This window comes from Delphinapterus leucas, chromosome 18 (assembly GCF_059928025.1).
Source record: "Delphinapterus leucas isolate spDelLeu-1000000601 "Yukka" chromosome 18, BTC_Dleu_Yukka2, whole genome shotgun sequence".
Taxonomy (NCBI): Eukaryota; Metazoa; Chordata; class Mammalia; order Artiodactyla; family Monodontidae; genus Delphinapterus; species Delphinapterus leucas.
In genome coordinates, this window is record NC_143146.1 from 67,686,162 (window position 1) to 67,703,990 (window position 17,829).

The 17,829-nt window shown below is 36.9% G+C and overlaps 1 protein-coding gene across 1 annotated transcript in view; it reads right to left on the bottom strand.

The window, feature by feature from the left end:
* Positions 1-17,829, bottom strand: part of NBEA (neurobeachin) — a 620,750-nt gene that overhangs the window by 52,106 nt on the left and 550,815 nt on the right. The window contains exon 48 of the mRNA XM_022574654.2: positions 4,571-4,723. Within this exon, the coding sequence (XP_022430362.2) occupies positions 4,571-4,723 (153 nt within the window). The remainder of the gene's footprint in view (positions 1-4,570; positions 4,724-17,829) is intronic.

Here is a 17,829-nt window from a genome sequence, read left to right on the forward strand (position 1 = left end):
AATCCTGTGTGTGACTATAAAGTTTAACATGTAAAATAATGACATTTCCTCCATTTTGTAGAGTTGGAAGATAGCCTTCTTCCAACACTCGATGGGTGGTGGGACTTGGGACTTCCTCAGCTCTAAAACCGAGCTTTTACTGGCTGGGAAAGGAAGTCTTATGGGGTGAGGACTTTGGGGATAAAGAGTTAGAAACAGGATCACAGAAAGTCAGGTCTGCTGAGCTGCTGAGGCTGGAACATGCTGCTGGTTTGGGGTCAATTCCCTCTTATCTCTGTCTTTTCTTCTGCTGGCCCCAAGGTACTCGCTGCTAGTTAGAAGACATGTTTCCTTCCCTCCTTCTTTCCCTCTCCCTCTCCACAGCTCCTCAAGTCACTACTCACTCGAGCCTGGAGACCGTGGGTTGGAACACTCCACTCTGATAAGTAGGTGATCTTTGACAAAGTAACTTACCTCACTGAGTTTCAGTATAATTCTCATTTCAGAACACTTTTTGAGGATTAAAAGAATATTGCACCTGAAGCTCTAGCACAGTATTTGACAAATAATAAACAGTCAATAGATGGCACAGGTTATAAGCACTACTGCCATTATTTTATCTTGGTCAGCCGTCATATTGGGATGACTCAGGACCACCACTGGGTACGGGGTATGGTGACTAAGATTAGGGTATCCAACCTCCTGTGCAGCAGTTGTCAGCTGTAAGTCTTGGAATGAGGAAAGCAGAGATAAAACTTGTAAGCAACTACACTCTGGAAGAAAGGAGAGTGTCCTAGCCCCATCATGTAGCTCTTTATACGTAAAAAGAGGTATAAACTGGGTGCTGTCTAGAGTAACATTCCACTTACTAAGGGAGGGTTTTGTCACTTCACGTTTGAGTACCAACTCCCAGATCTGGAATTGATCTAACAATGGCCAATGAAACCTGAGGTAGAAGACAGTCACTCTCCTCCAAAGCTATAAAGTTTACACTTCCCCTAGGGCCTCTGTTAGCACTCGACTGACTCTTGTTTATCATAAGGCCTTGATAAGTTTGACTGTCTGATTTTGCAGACTAGAGATTATAAGAAAAATTCGAATCACTATGGCCATTAAAGGAAAGTGTGATGATAGCAACAATCTAAAGAAGAAAATAGAAAAAGAACAGATATGGAATTATATCACTTCACAGAATAATGGGTACTTACAGTAATAAAGAGAAGTTTCATCCTTTGTATAAGAGGGTAGAAAACCAAATAGTAATACATTTTAGAACAACAACCACAACAGGGTTCAAAAAAGTTCTCACTTAGCTATAAAAATCTAGAAACTTCATTTATTTGGTAAGTTTATTTAGCTGGACTGCATTAGTACCCAACATACTAGATGAACGAAGCACTGTGATTTTTCTGCAGGTTTAGTCAAGACTGTACAGTCCTGCTTGTCCAGTTTATATCAGTAATAACTATCTGATAATTTCTCATGCATAATAACCATCTTTCCCTACATTAAAAAAATTCTGTGCATGATGCTGCCCTGGGGATTTGTGTTTAGAAACACAACTGCTTTTTCTTTTTCAATTAGGCATATCATTAATAAAATTACTAATTCTGGGGCGTTTAAACTTTTTCACTAATGAGGAACACAGAAGTTGTATCTATAATGAATCATTACCTGATGTTTATTAAAATATATCTAAAAATGTTTTAACATCCAATAAACACAGGAAGAGATTCTCAACATCATCAGTCACCAGGGAAACGCAAATTAAAATTGTAATGAGATAGTACTTCACATCCACAATAATGGTAATAATAAAAAAAAAAAAACAGGCAGTAACAAGTGTTGGTGAAGATGTGGAGGAACTGGAACAGTCATACATTGCTATTGGGAATGTAAGATACACAGTCACTTTGCAAAAGAGTTAATTTCTTAAAAAGCTAAATATAAATTTACTACATGACTCAGAAATTCTATCACTAGGTATATATCCCAAAGCAAGGAAAACACATGTCCATATAGAGACTTCTATGTGAACATTCATAGTAGAATTATTCATAACAGCCAAAAAGTGGAAACAACTCAAAAGTTCATCAACTGATGAATGGATAAACAAAATGTGGTATATCCATACAGTGGACTATCATTATGTAAAAAGAGGAACAAAAACTGATATACGCTACAACATGGATGAATCTCAAAAACTATGCTAAGTGAAAGACATCAAACACAAAAGAACACATATTGTATGGGTCTATTTAAGAAAAATGTCCTGAAGAGGCAAACCTATGGAGAGAGAAGGCAGACTAATGATTGTCTGGGGCTGGAGGTGGGCACAGGATAATTCTGGGGCAAAAGAAATGTTCTAAAATTAGATTTTGGTGATGGTCACACAACTCTGTAAATTTGCTAAAAATAATTAAAATTGTACAAGTGAATTTTATCACAAATAATGATTTTTTAAGAACACTCGTAAGGTAGTCCCACTTTACAGATGAGAAATATGAGAACCAGAGATGCTCCATAATTTACTCAGGGCAATGAAGCTAGTAAATGGCAAAGCTCAGATTCAAGAGCCAGGAAACTTTTAAACCCCAAGTATTCTTTCCAATAAAACCACCTGGCATTTATTAATTGTTAGCAGCCACATAAAAACCTGTGTTTAATCAGAGCAAGAGAAAATTTGGTCCAACAATTTTTGCTACTTTGCCTGCCTGAGTGAAGGATTCATTTCGTTACACTAGTTTGGACCTAACTAGACAACATGCTAAAATCATTAAGATTATTACCCCATGTGATTCATTCAATCATTCATAACAGCAAATATCTGGTGACTAACTACTCTTGCAGGCACAGTTCTTGGCTCTAGAAATATACAGTGAAATGATGTGACTGAGAGACACATCTCAGACACAACTCAGTATGTAGTGGGTTCCAGGGTTGAGCTTGTGGATCTGGTATCCTTACACGGATATCATAGCCAGTATTCAAGTATGTAAGGGTATTGTGGTAATAATAAACAACCAGTTCTAAAAATAAGTATAGACTTTAGAAGTAGGCATCACTAAAGTATAAATCCTTCACATTAAAAAGATAAATTGAAGAGATAATCTGTTGTTAAAGAAGATGGTGTGAGATTATGCCATATACCTGAAAGTGCCAATTTCCAGATCGAGAAGTGAGAGAAATCCTATATAAAATTTATGTACTACATGATATTACCTCAGGGGGAGACTAGATTACAGATTATCTATACAGTAACTTTAAACATAGGTCTACTGTCTCAGTACCAGCTTTCTAAAATAAAGTGTATTAAAAGTAAAATATTTCTTGGAGACAGAAAAATAGCTCTAAAATTGAAGGGAGCATGTGACTGACAGTGACGAAAAGAGACATAAAATCAGGGGTAGAAGAAGGAACCACATATTGTATGATCCTGTTTATGCGAAATAAACAGGATAGGCAAATCTTTAGAGACAGAAAGTAGATTAGTGGTTGCCTAGGGCTGGTTGGGGGAATGGGGAAAATGGGCAGGGGGAGATGCTAAAGGGTATTGGGTTTCTTAATGGGGTAATGAAAATGTTCATAAGTGACTGTGGTGATGGTTGCACAACTCTGTGAATAGACTAAAACCCACTGATTTTTTCCCTTTACTTTAAATGGTTGACTTGTATGGTATGGGAATTGTATCTGTGTGATATATGTGAATTATACATCTCTTACTAAAGAAGAGACTGAGGGATATGTGAGGTCCACTGCAATATGTGGACCTTATTTGGATTCTAATTCAAATAAATAAGCTGTCAAAATGTAATAAAACGTATTTATGGGACAGCTGGAAAAACTGGGAGTGAAACAGGGTTAAAAACATATTTGGGGTCATAGGCTTTATTGATATAATTCCTCAATTGGCCAAGAACAATAGTGCACTAGAGACCTTTGGTAAAGTGGTTCATTTCCATGTACCGTAACCCCATTGAGATTAAAATCTCCTTAAATATGGATAAAATATATTAAGATCTATAAAATAACCACATGCAAACATTCTATTTACACATTTTCTATTTGGACACCCAGACATCTGTCATACAGATTCAAAAAGTAATGACATTTTCTATCTAAGAATGTTTACAAGATGGGTGTTCTCTTAGTCAAGTATATTACATTTTAAGGTATGTTTCACAGCTTATAATTTCCTACATACAAATATGTTCTAAATGTACATTATTTTGTTTTGAGTATTTTATGAGTGAAAAAAGAGTGCAGATTTAGCCAATAGACAAAAATAAGGAATGGGCATCAATTTCGACCATTTTAGAATACATTAGTCAACAGATGCTCATCTGATTGTCTTCTCCTAAGGGAGCAAATATAACTGAATTACCATTCCTTTATTAGTCTTCATGAAAGGAAAATCCACTCTACAACAAAGAACTGCTGTCAAAAGACAACAGTAAAATGCTTTCTTTCTCAAAAATTTAGCCTTGTATTTATAGATGTTAAAAGACGATTTGTTAGTAGCTGAAAACTAAACTACAGAATATTTTTTACTTCCTTGTGACTGCTCAAGCAAAAACAAAATCGCTCTTACCATCCTGTTGATCCGTACAAAGTCTTCAGGTTTTTTTGCCCAAGGGGGAAGATCAACATCATTTACCACCACTTCATCTTCTCTGACTCCAAGATTATATCCATTACTGTTGACGAACATCTCCGGTAGGTAATAGAACTCTGGAATTAGTTCCTGCCAGGAATAAAAATGTAGCATATTAAACCATTTTAAAAATCAGTTGAATGAAAGTATTAATTTATAACAACTGTAAACAGAATTAATTTCTTTACTTAAATTCAATATTTTATTACTTAGTTCCATTCTTTATTTAATTTTCTTTAGATAGGAGTCTAGGAAAAGAAGGCAAACATTTTTCTTGAACAATATGCTTGATAATTTATGTTTATAAGATTTTCAATCTTATCTTGCCACAAATTAGTTAAGAGAAATGGGTTACAGAATCAACAATATTCCCAATAGTGTCAGTGAACAAATATATAAGGCTATACCTACAAGTCTGTGCTGTTCAACAAACTTTTCCAAATGCTATTAATAAAATATCCAAATTCAAAAAAGGTGTTGCCAGTATTGGTTAAAAATCATGTAATGTCTTCTACTTTTCTTTTTGACTCCACTGGCAATTACAATACATGATTTTTATGAAGAGACTCATTGTTTTGTTTTATAATTTGGCAAAATAAATTGTTTTTATACCTACCACTAAATACAATAAGAGATGATATGCAACATAATAAGTTTAAATATTTAATGCATGCCACTTGAATACTAAGTTCTTAACTTGAATGCAAAGATAACTTGTGTTACTTGTATGTAAGTATGGCATTAACAACTGGGTTCAAGGCAAACTTGTGTTTGATGCACATCTAATATGTGGTTTATGTAACTTTAGAATAAATACGATACAGGAATGAATTGATTTTATGACCTTAAAAGTTTTAATTTGTTGCCCTTTTTAAAAAAAAAAACACAACAAATAGAGGAAATGAAAACAAAAAACATGGTAGTTTTATGTTTACCATCAATACTATGAAAAATACTGATCTTTTCAAATATCAAGAAGAGGGTTAAATTAACTTTATTTGTGAAAAGCATAAGAACATTTATTTGTGTAACATGTCTGACATGGATGGCATAGTACCCGAAATTTGAATCTCACTTTGGAATACACAGTGATAAATAGAAAAGCTAAAAAATAAACAACCATGCCCACCAAAAAAAAAAAAAACCACCAGACACTGAGGTCTTCAAATAAACTGGATTCTTCAGCCCAAGAAAAACATACACAAAAGTGTTCCCTTTATCAAATTACCAATGGCATTTTTCACAGAACTAGAACAAAACATTTTACAATTTGTATGGAAACACAAAAGACCATGAATAGCCAAAGCAATCTGGAGGAAGAAAAACAGAGATGGAGGAATCAGGCTCCCTGACTTCAGAATATACTACAAAGCTACAGTAATCAAGACAGTATGATACTGGCACAAAAACAGAAATATAGGTCAATGGAACAGGAGAGAAAGCCCAGAGATAAACCCACGCACCTATGGTCAACTAATCTATGAAAAGGAGGTAAGACTATATAATGGAGAAAAGACAGCCTCTTCAATAAGTGGTGATGGGAAAACTGGGCAGCTACATGTAAAAGAATGAAATTAGAACACTCCCTAACACCATATACAAAAATAAACTCAAAATGGATTAAAGACCTAAATTTAAGGCCAGACACTATAAAACTCTTAGAGGAAAGCATAGGTAGAACACCCTTTGACATAAATTGCAGCAAGATCTTTTTTGACCCACCTCCTAGAGTAATGAAAAAAAACCAAAAAACAAATGGGACCTAATTAAACTTAAAAGCTTTTGCACAGCAAAGGGAACCATAAACAAGATGAAAAGACAACCCTTAGAATGGGAGAAAATATTTGCATATGAAGCAACTGACAAAGGATTAATCTCCAAAATAATAAAAACAGCTCATGCAGCTCAATATCAATAAAACAAACAACCCAATCCAAAAATGGGCAGAAGACCTAAACAGACATTTTTCCAAAGAAGACATACAGATGGCCAACAAACGCATGAAAAGATGCTCAACATCACTAATCATTAGAGAAATGCAAATCAAAACTACAATGAGGTATCACCTCACACAGGTCAGAACGGCTATCATCAAAAAATCTACAAACAATAAATGCTGGAGAGGGTGGAGAAAAGGGAACCCTCTTGAACTGTTGGTGGGAATGTAAATTGATACAGCCACTACGGAGAACAGTATGGAGGGTGCTTAAAAAACTAAAAATACCATATGACCCAGCAATCCCACTACTGGGCATATACCCAGAGAAAACTGTAATTCAAAAAGACACATACATGCATCCCAATGTTCACTGCAGCACTATTTACAATAGTGAGGACATGGAAGCAACCTAAATGTCCATCAACAGGTGAATGGATAAAGAAGATGTGGCATATATGTACAATGGAATATTACTCAGCCATAAAAAGGAGTGAAACTGGGTAATTGGTAGAGACGTGGATGGACCTAGAGAGTGTCATACAGAATGAAGTAAGTCAGAAAGAGAAAAACAAATATCGTATATTAACACATATATGTGGAATCTAGCAAAACGGTATAGATGATCTTATTTGCAAAGCAGAAATAGAGACAAAGATGTAGAGAACCAATGTATGGATACCCAGGGGGAAAGGGCGGGGGATGGGAGGAATTGGGAGATTGGGATTGACATAAATACACTATTGATATTATGCATAAAATAGAGAACAAATGGGGAACTGTACTTAATGCACTGTGGTGACCTAAATGGGAAGGAAGTCCAAAAAAGAGGGAATGTATGTATATGTATAGCTGATTCATTTTGCTGTACGGTAGAAACTAACACAACATTGTAAAGCAACTATACTCCAATAAAAATTAATTTAAAAAAAGTGTTCTCTTTATGGGTTCTCCTGCTAAAGCCAACATTTATCTGCTATAGCATAAGTGTTTATCTTAGCAATCCTCTGTGAGAATTTGATCATTATCCGTTCTTATGATAACAAATGTGAACCATAGAAAAATATAATCATGTTTATTTTCTCCAGCATTATGGGAGTTTGAACAGATTTGTGTAAATGAATTTTCTGGATAAGCAGAGCTTAGTTTTTTAAGAATCATAATTTTTCTTCTATTTAAACCATTTAAATAGAAATCTCTCTAAAACCCATTATATAATTCCCTGATATTTATTTATTCATGTAGTAAAGTTTGAGTACCAGGCATTGTAATGGGTACTAAGAAAACAAATAATGAACAATCATGGCCTTACCTTTAAGTAATTCATAGTCTGGTCTATGGGGAAAATGTATAAACAGATGGTTATAATGCACAACAATAATAGCTGTGAAAGTATAAACAGAGCACAAGGGAGCAGAGAGGACAGAGCAGGGAACTCTGGGCAAGTCAGAAAAGACTTCACTGGAGATCAGACGTTGAGTTCAACCATCGCAAGATAAAGGTGGGGAAAGGGGCAGGGGGACTGGCAGAGAGTATTATCAAGGAGTGGTACGAACCGGGTATGGGTGGAGTGTAGGATATATTGGGGGACAGATCAAGATGGGGCGGAATGAGATGGTGGGAGGTGTATGGAGTCAGATGACAAAGGAAGTTTTATGCCAATCTAAGCTCTTTGGATTTTGTCATACTGGCAATAATTTTTTAAAAAAAAAAGAGCTATTGACATGATTACATTTATTTTAAAGCAAGACATTGGGTGTCAAAGTAAAGAATGAACTGGAGAGGGGAGAGACTAGGAATATGTGTGGGTGGGGAGGGGGAGAGGGGGAACCAGCAGCAGCAAGGAGAACGGGAGGGAAGAGGGACGGGAAGCTGCGGCTGTGTTGAGTAAGGGGACATATTGTGGGACTGTACCAGGGAGGGCCATCCGCAACACACGTGAGGATGAGTAAACAAAGATGTGGACCGGGGGATGCAAAAAGGAGAGGGAATTAGATGGCTCATACGGAGAGGCAAATATATATTAATAATGAACTACGTACAAGATATCAGGGGCACAAGGAACTGTGGGAAAGGAGAACTACAGTGAAATTAATATGTTAATGTAATTTTTCAGTGACTTGAATGTGAGGGGGCAATTGAGAAGGGGCTAAAAGAAAAACTAATAGGTAAACAAACATTCTGTTTGCAGATAATGATACAGCTTAGGTGGTGGATAAACCAGGGGCTAAGGGGTGCTTCAGCAACATCTATCAGCAATGACTATCATGAGTTTGACTTCTGGGCTGGGCAAGCATGACAGTGTATATACCATGTTGCACTGAGGGGCCAATTTGGTAAAGGTGTGTGGTCACTGATTAGAAGGTAGAAGTAAAGTATCATTGCTATTCTCATGTATTTGTACTCAATCAGAAATGTGTAACTGTTACAGACTGAATATTCTATTCCTCCAAAATTCAAATGTTGAAACCCTATCCTCTAATGTGATGATATTAGGAGGTAGGGTGTTTGGAAGGTAATTAGGATTAGATGAGGTCATGAGGGTGGATCCCTAGTGAACGGATTAGTGTCCTGGTGAGAGTCCTGAGAGAGCTTGCTTCCTTTCTTTGCCATGTGAGGACATACAAGAACACGTCCTTCTGTGAGCCAGGAGGCAGGCTCTCACAAGACACAGAACCTATGTGGGCACCTTGATCTTGGACTTCCAGCCTCCAGAACTGTGAGGAACCCATTTCTGTTGTTTATAAGCTACCTAGTTTATGGTAAAACACAGTAGCCTGAGCTGACCAAGACAATAACCACACAATTTTCTTTTGATCTTGTTCTCATTGCTTGGGAAAATGTGGGAAATTAGTATAAGATGTAGAGAAGATAAAGCACATTGCTATTTGCACATTATCCATTTTATATATGACAATGAGTATCAATAGCAACCCAAACGGTCCAAAATGGGGAGAGGAATGTAAGTTCGTGCAGTTGCTCCATGGAGAGGGTGATTTATGTGTAATAAGCTCACATAAGTCAGGGATTTCCGAGCTGTCTTTCGTCAGTTATTTGTGTCCATGTTCTATCTCTAGAACTAGCCTATGTAAGCTTCCTTGAGGACTGAGAGGGATATACATCCACATGGATATAGCAACATGGATTTATTTTTTATTTAGACAGCCCAAAGAGTTTCGGTTTATCTTCAAGTGTCTTGGTGCTCTAATGTTTTTCATATATATTGTTTCCCATTCTTTCCTGTGGTATAGGGGCATATAAAATACGTGGTTATTATTAACCTACTTGCCACTGTAATACTATTTCACTGAATGTCATTAAATTAGACTCACAAAGGCATAAGAAGCCTAGGATTTTATATTAATAACAGTTTGGGCAAAGCAGACTTTGAGCCTAATTTTGTAGGTTTATATTTTGCTAAATCCCCCACAGCTCTTGGTGCTATACTTTGTATGCAGCAGGTACTCATTAAATATTAAACTATTGAAGATATGAGATAAAATCATTTTAATATCACTAGAAATCTTCTGGGGACTATGGAGATGGTTGCAAGAATGCTTCAAGATAGGAAAAGAGCCAATAAAGTACTTTATTAAATAAAAGAAAAAGGATGCACCCAGAAATAAAATTTGTAACTTTCGAGAGGAAACTTTTGCAGCTTAAAAAATGTTATCTTGCTTATTCTAGTTTTGTTAGAAGGTTCAAAGGTGTAAAAGAGTTCAATTTAAATTTAGAAAAAGTTGGTTTTAACGTTGCCAGCAAAATTGTACCCAAACTGAAGAAGTGAAGGAAGCAAGTCTTTTTCGTTTTAACTTAAGCTCTCCAGAAAGAAGGGGCTGAAAGCCTGCTACCACCAAGGAGAACAAAGCGAGGCTGAGGAACCTCTCCTCTGAGGGTTATTTAGAACAGCGGGAGGGGGGTGGGGACCTTGAAGGCTTGAATCGCAGCCAATCATGAAAAAGTAGGATTACCAGGGCCTTCGGGATGATCCTAAGTGAGACATTTTCTCCACTCTGGTCCTCATCTGGCCGACCAGAATGTGGTCATAAATTAGGGTATTAGCTAAGATGTTGGTGTAAGCCGCTGGAGGCCTGACGTTTGACGGGAAGAAGAAACTCCCCCAGATTTACTCTAACAATATTTTTTGTTTTCTTAGGATGCAGATAAAAAAAAAGACACATTTTAAAGCAATATGAAGAAATTCCTGAAGTACAGCATATTTGCAAAGCCCCTCGAAGCTTCAAAAGACCAGAGCTGTAAGTGACTAAAGCAGTCTGAACCCTGAAGTCTTGAGCTGGGGAAGTTTAAGTTTTTTGGTTTTTTTGTTTTTGTTTTTGTCTTTTTCCTTGAAGGGGAAGGAAAAGAGAGTAAAATCACAGAAAGTCTAGGGAGAAGTTGCTGAAACAGCAGAGTGGGTGCAAGTTTTTATATCTTAATTTTATTGCTTTAAAATCTTGTTTCAAATGGCATTTTAAATTTAAAGTTAGTATGTAAATATAGGGCATTCATATATAATTAATATTCACATTTATATTATTTAAAAGGTTTGCTTATTCTAAAAAAATTAATGAGTTAAGAGAGTTTCACCTCTGAGATTCAAATGTTATGTACAAGAAGATGACAATTACTGTATCTGGGCTCCAAGACAAGGAAACAGCTGAAATGTCACATCTGGCCATTCAATCTTAAAACAGCAGGAATTACTTATTTGTATCTTACTGTGTCATGACACTGTTCTAAGTACTTTACATCTTTTTCTTAATCTTCACAAAAGCTTCCTAAGGTATGTATCCTCATTCTTCCAGAAATCCCATCAATAAGGGATCTCACTTGCTCACCACTCAGTGGTAAGAATGGTGCCTGACATATAAAAAAGGTACTCAATACATATTTGTGGAATGAAAAATGAACAGATCATTACTATATATTTATCATATCCTGAACTTCAGGCATGGAATAGCGGTAACAGGTTTTCAAACAGTATTAGTTAAAGCAGAGTTACCGCAGGGCTACCAGTTAGTCGTAGTGAAGGGGGAGGCTGTCAGGCTGTCAGTTCTGGGACTACCCCTTCTACCGGGGAAGGGCAGCTTTCTGTGCATTGGAATCAAATGGTTCTGAGTTGAAATACAGACTTCTCACCAGCTTGGGTAAGTTTCTTAAACTTTAAGAAAAAAACAGTTTCTTGATATGCAAAATTGTGATGATGACAGCAACTAAATCACAGTGTGGATGTGAGGATTAAATGGGGGTAATGTGTGTGAAACAATGCATTTCATAGCTTTATGCAAAATACTTTTTGAAGCTATTATTTACTCTATCAACAGAGTTTACTTAGTATCAAAGTATATCCCATAATCAGTTAAAAAAAAAAAAAAAAAGCTCTGTAGACACTTCAGACAATTTAAGTGTTTTCTATCAAACATATGGACTAGCTTACATGCTACCTAGGCTAATCAGATATATTTTTATAAGTTTTTTGCACTTCAGATTTTGGTTTTTCCAAATGCACAGACTGAACTGGATGTATAAACCAAACTGAAACTTAACAATTTTTTTTAAATTAGTAACTTACAGAGTTTTCTCAACGATCCCCATAATAATCCCTCTCATCCTGCATGCTGTCTGGCATTTCCACTTTACTGTTCCTCCCATAAAGAGGTGGAGTCTATTTCCCTTCTCTCTGAATATGGGCTGGCTTATTTCAACACACAGAATGTGACAAAACGACATTTCAGGGCTTGCAGAGATGCCTAAGTCTTAAGAGGCTTGGCAGCCTCCATGGTTGTTCCCTTAGAAGTCACCATCACATGAAACTGTGTGGCTGCCTTGCTGGAAAGATCATGTGGACAGACAGACAGGCCTGGACAGTCCCTGACCGCTCCATCAGCTCCATCAGACGAGGCGCAAAACATGGGAGTGAAGCCATCTTGCTTCTCTGACCCAGCCAAGCCTCTCCAGCTGTCACTGTAGCACAGAGGTGAGTGGTCCCCTCTGAGCCTTAACTCCCATTGCATGATTGTCAACAAATAATAATTGATGCTGTTTTAAGATGAGGTTTGGGTGATTTGTTACACCGTGATAGATAACTGAAACAGAAATTAATGCCTGGGAGTGGAGTCCTGAAGTAATAAAAACTTAAAACACGTGGCCTTGGCTTTGGGACAGGGCAGTAGGCAGAGGCTGGAAGGATGCTGGGGACACTGCTGGTGGAAGATCAGTAAGGACGTTGCTATTGGAAGCAGGAGGAAATCAATGCGTGATACGTAGTGTGGGATAAACTAATAAGACTAGTACCTGCAATCATTTCAAAGACAGAAAAAGTACCGAATGAAATTGTGCTTCTGGTTATAGATATTTCCAGGCAGAATGCTGAAAGTGACCACTGGTTTCTTTCAAAGGTATATGGATAAGGTATTATGAGCTAAGGAAGAAACTGCTCAGATTTAAAGCAGTATTTAGAGAGACATAGGGGCCTAGGACAGTCTTGTCAGATTCTCAAAATTAAAAAAGGTTCAGACAAAGATCAGCTCTAAGGTGCTGTAAGTAAAATATGGCCATAGGGAAAAGGGTGCCTGTAAAACCTTTTATAAATGCTCAGAAAAACTTAAGATAGAGGTTTGCAGACTCACTCGGCCACACGAAGGGATTCCAAGAATCTTATGAGCATTATAAAGGGCATCCTAATCACAGCCTGAAGTAGGGAGGATCCTGTCTTGAAAGAACTTGTGAGAAAGAGTTTTTTCTGACAGTGAACTATACTTTGATACATAGAAAATCCACAAATTTTTTAAGTTGCTGCACCAACTTGGGCAAAGGAGGCCTTGGCCCCAACTTTCTATGATCAGGAAGCATATGGAGAAAGCTACTCAATGACTGCTATGTACCTTCCACACTCCCCCATTTTTGAACAGAATGTCTGTTGATGTTTACCTGTTCCTGTCTTACCACTGGGAGCTGAATTATACGTGGGACAGATAACTTATCTTTTTGGCTTCCAGGTCTCCAAATTAGGAATTTCTGTACCTCATCTCTATGTGGACTTGATATAGATCATGAGCTACTAGATTTTGAGCCTGATACAATAGTGGGATGAGACTGTGGGGAACAAGTTGAATATATTTTGCTTGTAGGAGGAATGTGAATTGTGACTGGGGAGAGGACTTCAGTAGATTGTTTTCAAAGATGGCCAGAACAATCCCCCTGACCCCCATGTCCATCTGAAATGTGATTTTGCTGCTCATCTCATGGGGAAGTGGAGTCCACTTCTCCTCCCCCTTAACTTGGGCTGGCCCTGTAACTTGCTTGACCAAAAGAATGCTGTGGAGGTAGGTAACACTATGTGACTTCCAAGCTTAGGCGCTAAGTAGCTTTGCAGTTCCCATTTTTTTATCCTCTTGGTAGGCAGACACTATGAAAAAAATTGTGATGATCTTCCCAGACACAAAGAGATAGAGGGCCAGCCAGTCCCCAGATGTTCCAGCCATCCTTGCTAAGGGACCAGACATGAGAATGAAGTCATCTTAAATCTTTCAGACCCAGAGAAGCCACCCGCTTGGACCTGACATGGATAAGAGACAAGTACCTGATGAGCCCCATTCTGATTGCAGAACTCTGAGAAAATAAATGGCTGTGTTTTTATAAGTCACTAATTTTGGAGGGTGCTTTGTACATAGCAATAAATTATTAGAGTATGACTTGGTCTGTCAGTTACTCCAAGCTAGTCAACGTGGCTGGATATAATTGTGAGATCATGCAGAAGAATGAAAGCAGCAAAGTATCCAATGAATAAAGCACTGGAAATAACTGAACAGCCCTCAGTGCTAGTTCTGGCTCCCTCTTGACCTGCTGCGTGAATTTAGGCAAGCCACTTAATATCTGTGAACTTCCTTTACGGAACAGGGATAATGATCTCTATCTCAGGGGACTGTTTTGAGGACTGCATCAAATGACCAAGAAAAAAGCATGCTTGAAAACTATTGAGAATTATTCAAGAAGAATGAACTCTTCTATTATAACTTGTAAGTGTGCTTCTATAGAGGTAGCTCCGGCACTAGCTTGCCCACTTAAAATAACAGCTCTTCTGTTTACTCTCTTCCCATTGATAGATTTCTGTTAATCAGCTTCTCTTTAAGGAAAGAGTCCAAGTAGTTTAAAATTTCCTAAATGAAAAATAGTGCAGAAAGGCACCAAATATTATTAAAGAAATGGCAAGATGAATATTAAAACAGGCATTTTGTGTCTGTAAATGTGATTTCTAGTTTATTTTAACAGCTATACTAAAACCCCATGGTACAGTTAATAGTATTATATGCGTCCCGTCAATAATAAGAAAATATCCTCTAACACAATTTCTAATTTACAAGCTTATGACAAGTTCAAGCTGCTGAGAAATTGGACTTGAAAGTGTGTCTTAGAATGATAGAAGACCACTATTAACACTATCATAATTGTATACCAACTGCATCAAATTTGACATTTCAGTTTAATATAGTTTGCTGAGAGAGCATACCATTTTATGGCTGCCTAGTGAAATCAAATCCAACCCAGACGTTTTCACTTTTCTAATATAATTCACTGCAAGGTTTTAAAGCTGCCATCTCTTTTCTTCCTTTTTTCAAAAGATTGATGCCCTGGCATTCGTTGATTCCACAAGAGCTCATAATGGGTCAATGAGTCAGTGGTGAGCACCTCCATTAACTGTATTAATTTACACTATGTCACCTTAATGACATTTTGTCACAGCTCCCTTTTCTGACATCTACATAGCTATTCAAAAGTAATACAACAACTTTGGAAGGCATTAAGGAAAATTAGTATAAGAACTTCAGTAAGTTGAATGTCATTGTTACCAAGACTATGCTGGAGGAGGGAAATTAAAAAAATAAAGTAAAAACGAACTGGTCTGACTTAACTCGGGAGGCCTCTCTCCTGAGAGATCACCAAGTCTTCTCTGCCCAGCTTGTATTCATTACCACAGGAAGAGACCGATGGTAACAAAGAAAAGACAGAATAAAACCATCTACTCTGTCCTAGTTCTCCCTTATATGAGACCTTACCTAAGTTAGGAGATATTGCAGATGTACTTTTCTTCAGAAATATAAAAACATTTCTTTAAAATTACATATAAAATGTTTTAACAGCTTAGTGATAAGAAGTCAAGAGTTTAGGCTTTAAAACTGTATTACTCTTGGTAACACATTCTTCCCTGCTAAATCAGGTATTATTGTAGAGGGAAAAATACCGTACATATTAATCAATACATTTAAACATGAATTTAGAAAATCTCAAGCATAAAACCATCATTATTACCAAAAAAGTTCTCTCTAACATTCCCTCAATGAGGACCCCCGAATTCTGATGTTATAAAGGGAAAGAGTGATACATTTGGACACACACACACACATACACAAAACCACAAAAATATAATTGAGATATAGCAAAGGTGAAAGACTGAGAAACCATACTTGCAATGCAACTTTCTGCAGTCAATTTCAGATCTTTTTCAAATCAATAGGAAAAAGACATATGACCCAACTGAAGAATGGGCAAAAGATATGAGCAAGTTTACACGTCAATAATTATATGAAAAATGCTCAACTTCACTCATAATTAATGAAGTGTAAGCCAAAACAAAGCTGACTCCATTTTTCACTCACCAGATTAGCACAAGTTACACTGTTTATTATAAGAGTGATGGTCGGGGCAGGGGGCATGGGGGAGGTGGCATCCGCACACGATGCTGTGAAGGGAGTGAATGATCATCTTTGGGAATGAAGGTTTGGCAGTATCTTTCAAAATTAAAGATGTATATAGCCTTTGAGCCACCAGTCCCATTAACAAGAATTATCTTCACATATACACACAAAGTTCATCAAGATATCTGTGCAAGGATTTACGGCAGCCTGTGTTTAACAATAACGATCAGAGAGAAAGACAAACTATCCATCAATAGAAGATTGCGTGTATAAATTATTGTATATGTAGACAATGTGCAGGCTTCAAAAAGAAGGGGTCTACATGGGAAGTATATTATCATAGAATATAAAAGGTTCAGGGTGGTGGTGGGAGAGAACTGAAAATGAGAGCAATCCATGCAATGTCAGGCTGAGGAAGTGAGCGTCTTATGAACTAATTAAGTTGGGGGGTTGGAGGACGGTATCTGTTTGTATTAAGTACAGCTACCTGGGATAAAAAACTTAAAATGTCCTGAATTAGTGATAGCCACATTGGTCCTTGTCCTTGACGATGTGCCCCCAGGAGCCAAAGGGTAACAAAATATAAATGTTTCTGGAAAGTTTCAGAAAAGGAAAACTGCTGGGAGAATTCTTGGGAAAAGCCTGAATTCGGCTTTACGGGCACTGGTCCTCAGAGACTGACATGTAACTAGGGGAGATATCTGGTGATCGGAAGCATCAATAAAGCTCTCAGGATAGAAGGTAAAGCCTAAAACGCGACATAAATTAGGATGACTGGCTCATGTGTGTGGACTTGTGAGGGTGAACCTTTGAGTTAAGTTGAAAAGCCGAGTTTCTGTTTTATGACGATGTCAAGAGTGAACAGGCATTTTCACTTGAAAGAGTTTGATATAATATGGATACTGAATTGAGATATAAATAGTCTTACATATGATAGGAAATCTTAAAATATAGATAAGAATATTTAATTCACATATAAAATACTTACTGAATGCCTTTTAAAGACACTGTGCTAATTCTAGAAGCCTATGGACTCCCCATTTTATGTCCAAAGTGTTATTAAGTAAGAAATGGACTCCCTTCTTGATTTCATTGGTTGTAAGTCAGTTTAAATGGTGGTTTATGGATCTTTTAAAGTGGAAAAATTTCTCAGTGAAATTATAAGTCTGTTTGGAGAAATATATGGGCCTTAAGAGTTTAATATAGCAAGAATGCATGTTACATTATCTTACTTCCAAATGTGAATACATTGTATGTATAAATTATATGCAAACTTTGATGGCAACGAATAAGACACACAGATATGCTACACATTACTTGGATTCATTCCCTTTGTTTTCTGCTTTGAAAAAAACTAAATAAAAGTTGTATTCATCCAATTTCTTACAGTTCAGTAGCACTGTAATTGTCTTTTAAAAATATTTGCCAATAGATAAGCATAAATATGTAAATGACAATTTTGACTTTAATTCACTGTCTTTTGTTGGATTAAGACACTAAATGGAATGATACTATAATATTTGTATATTCAACAGCATGAGTGGCAGTGATGGGAAAAGTTTGAA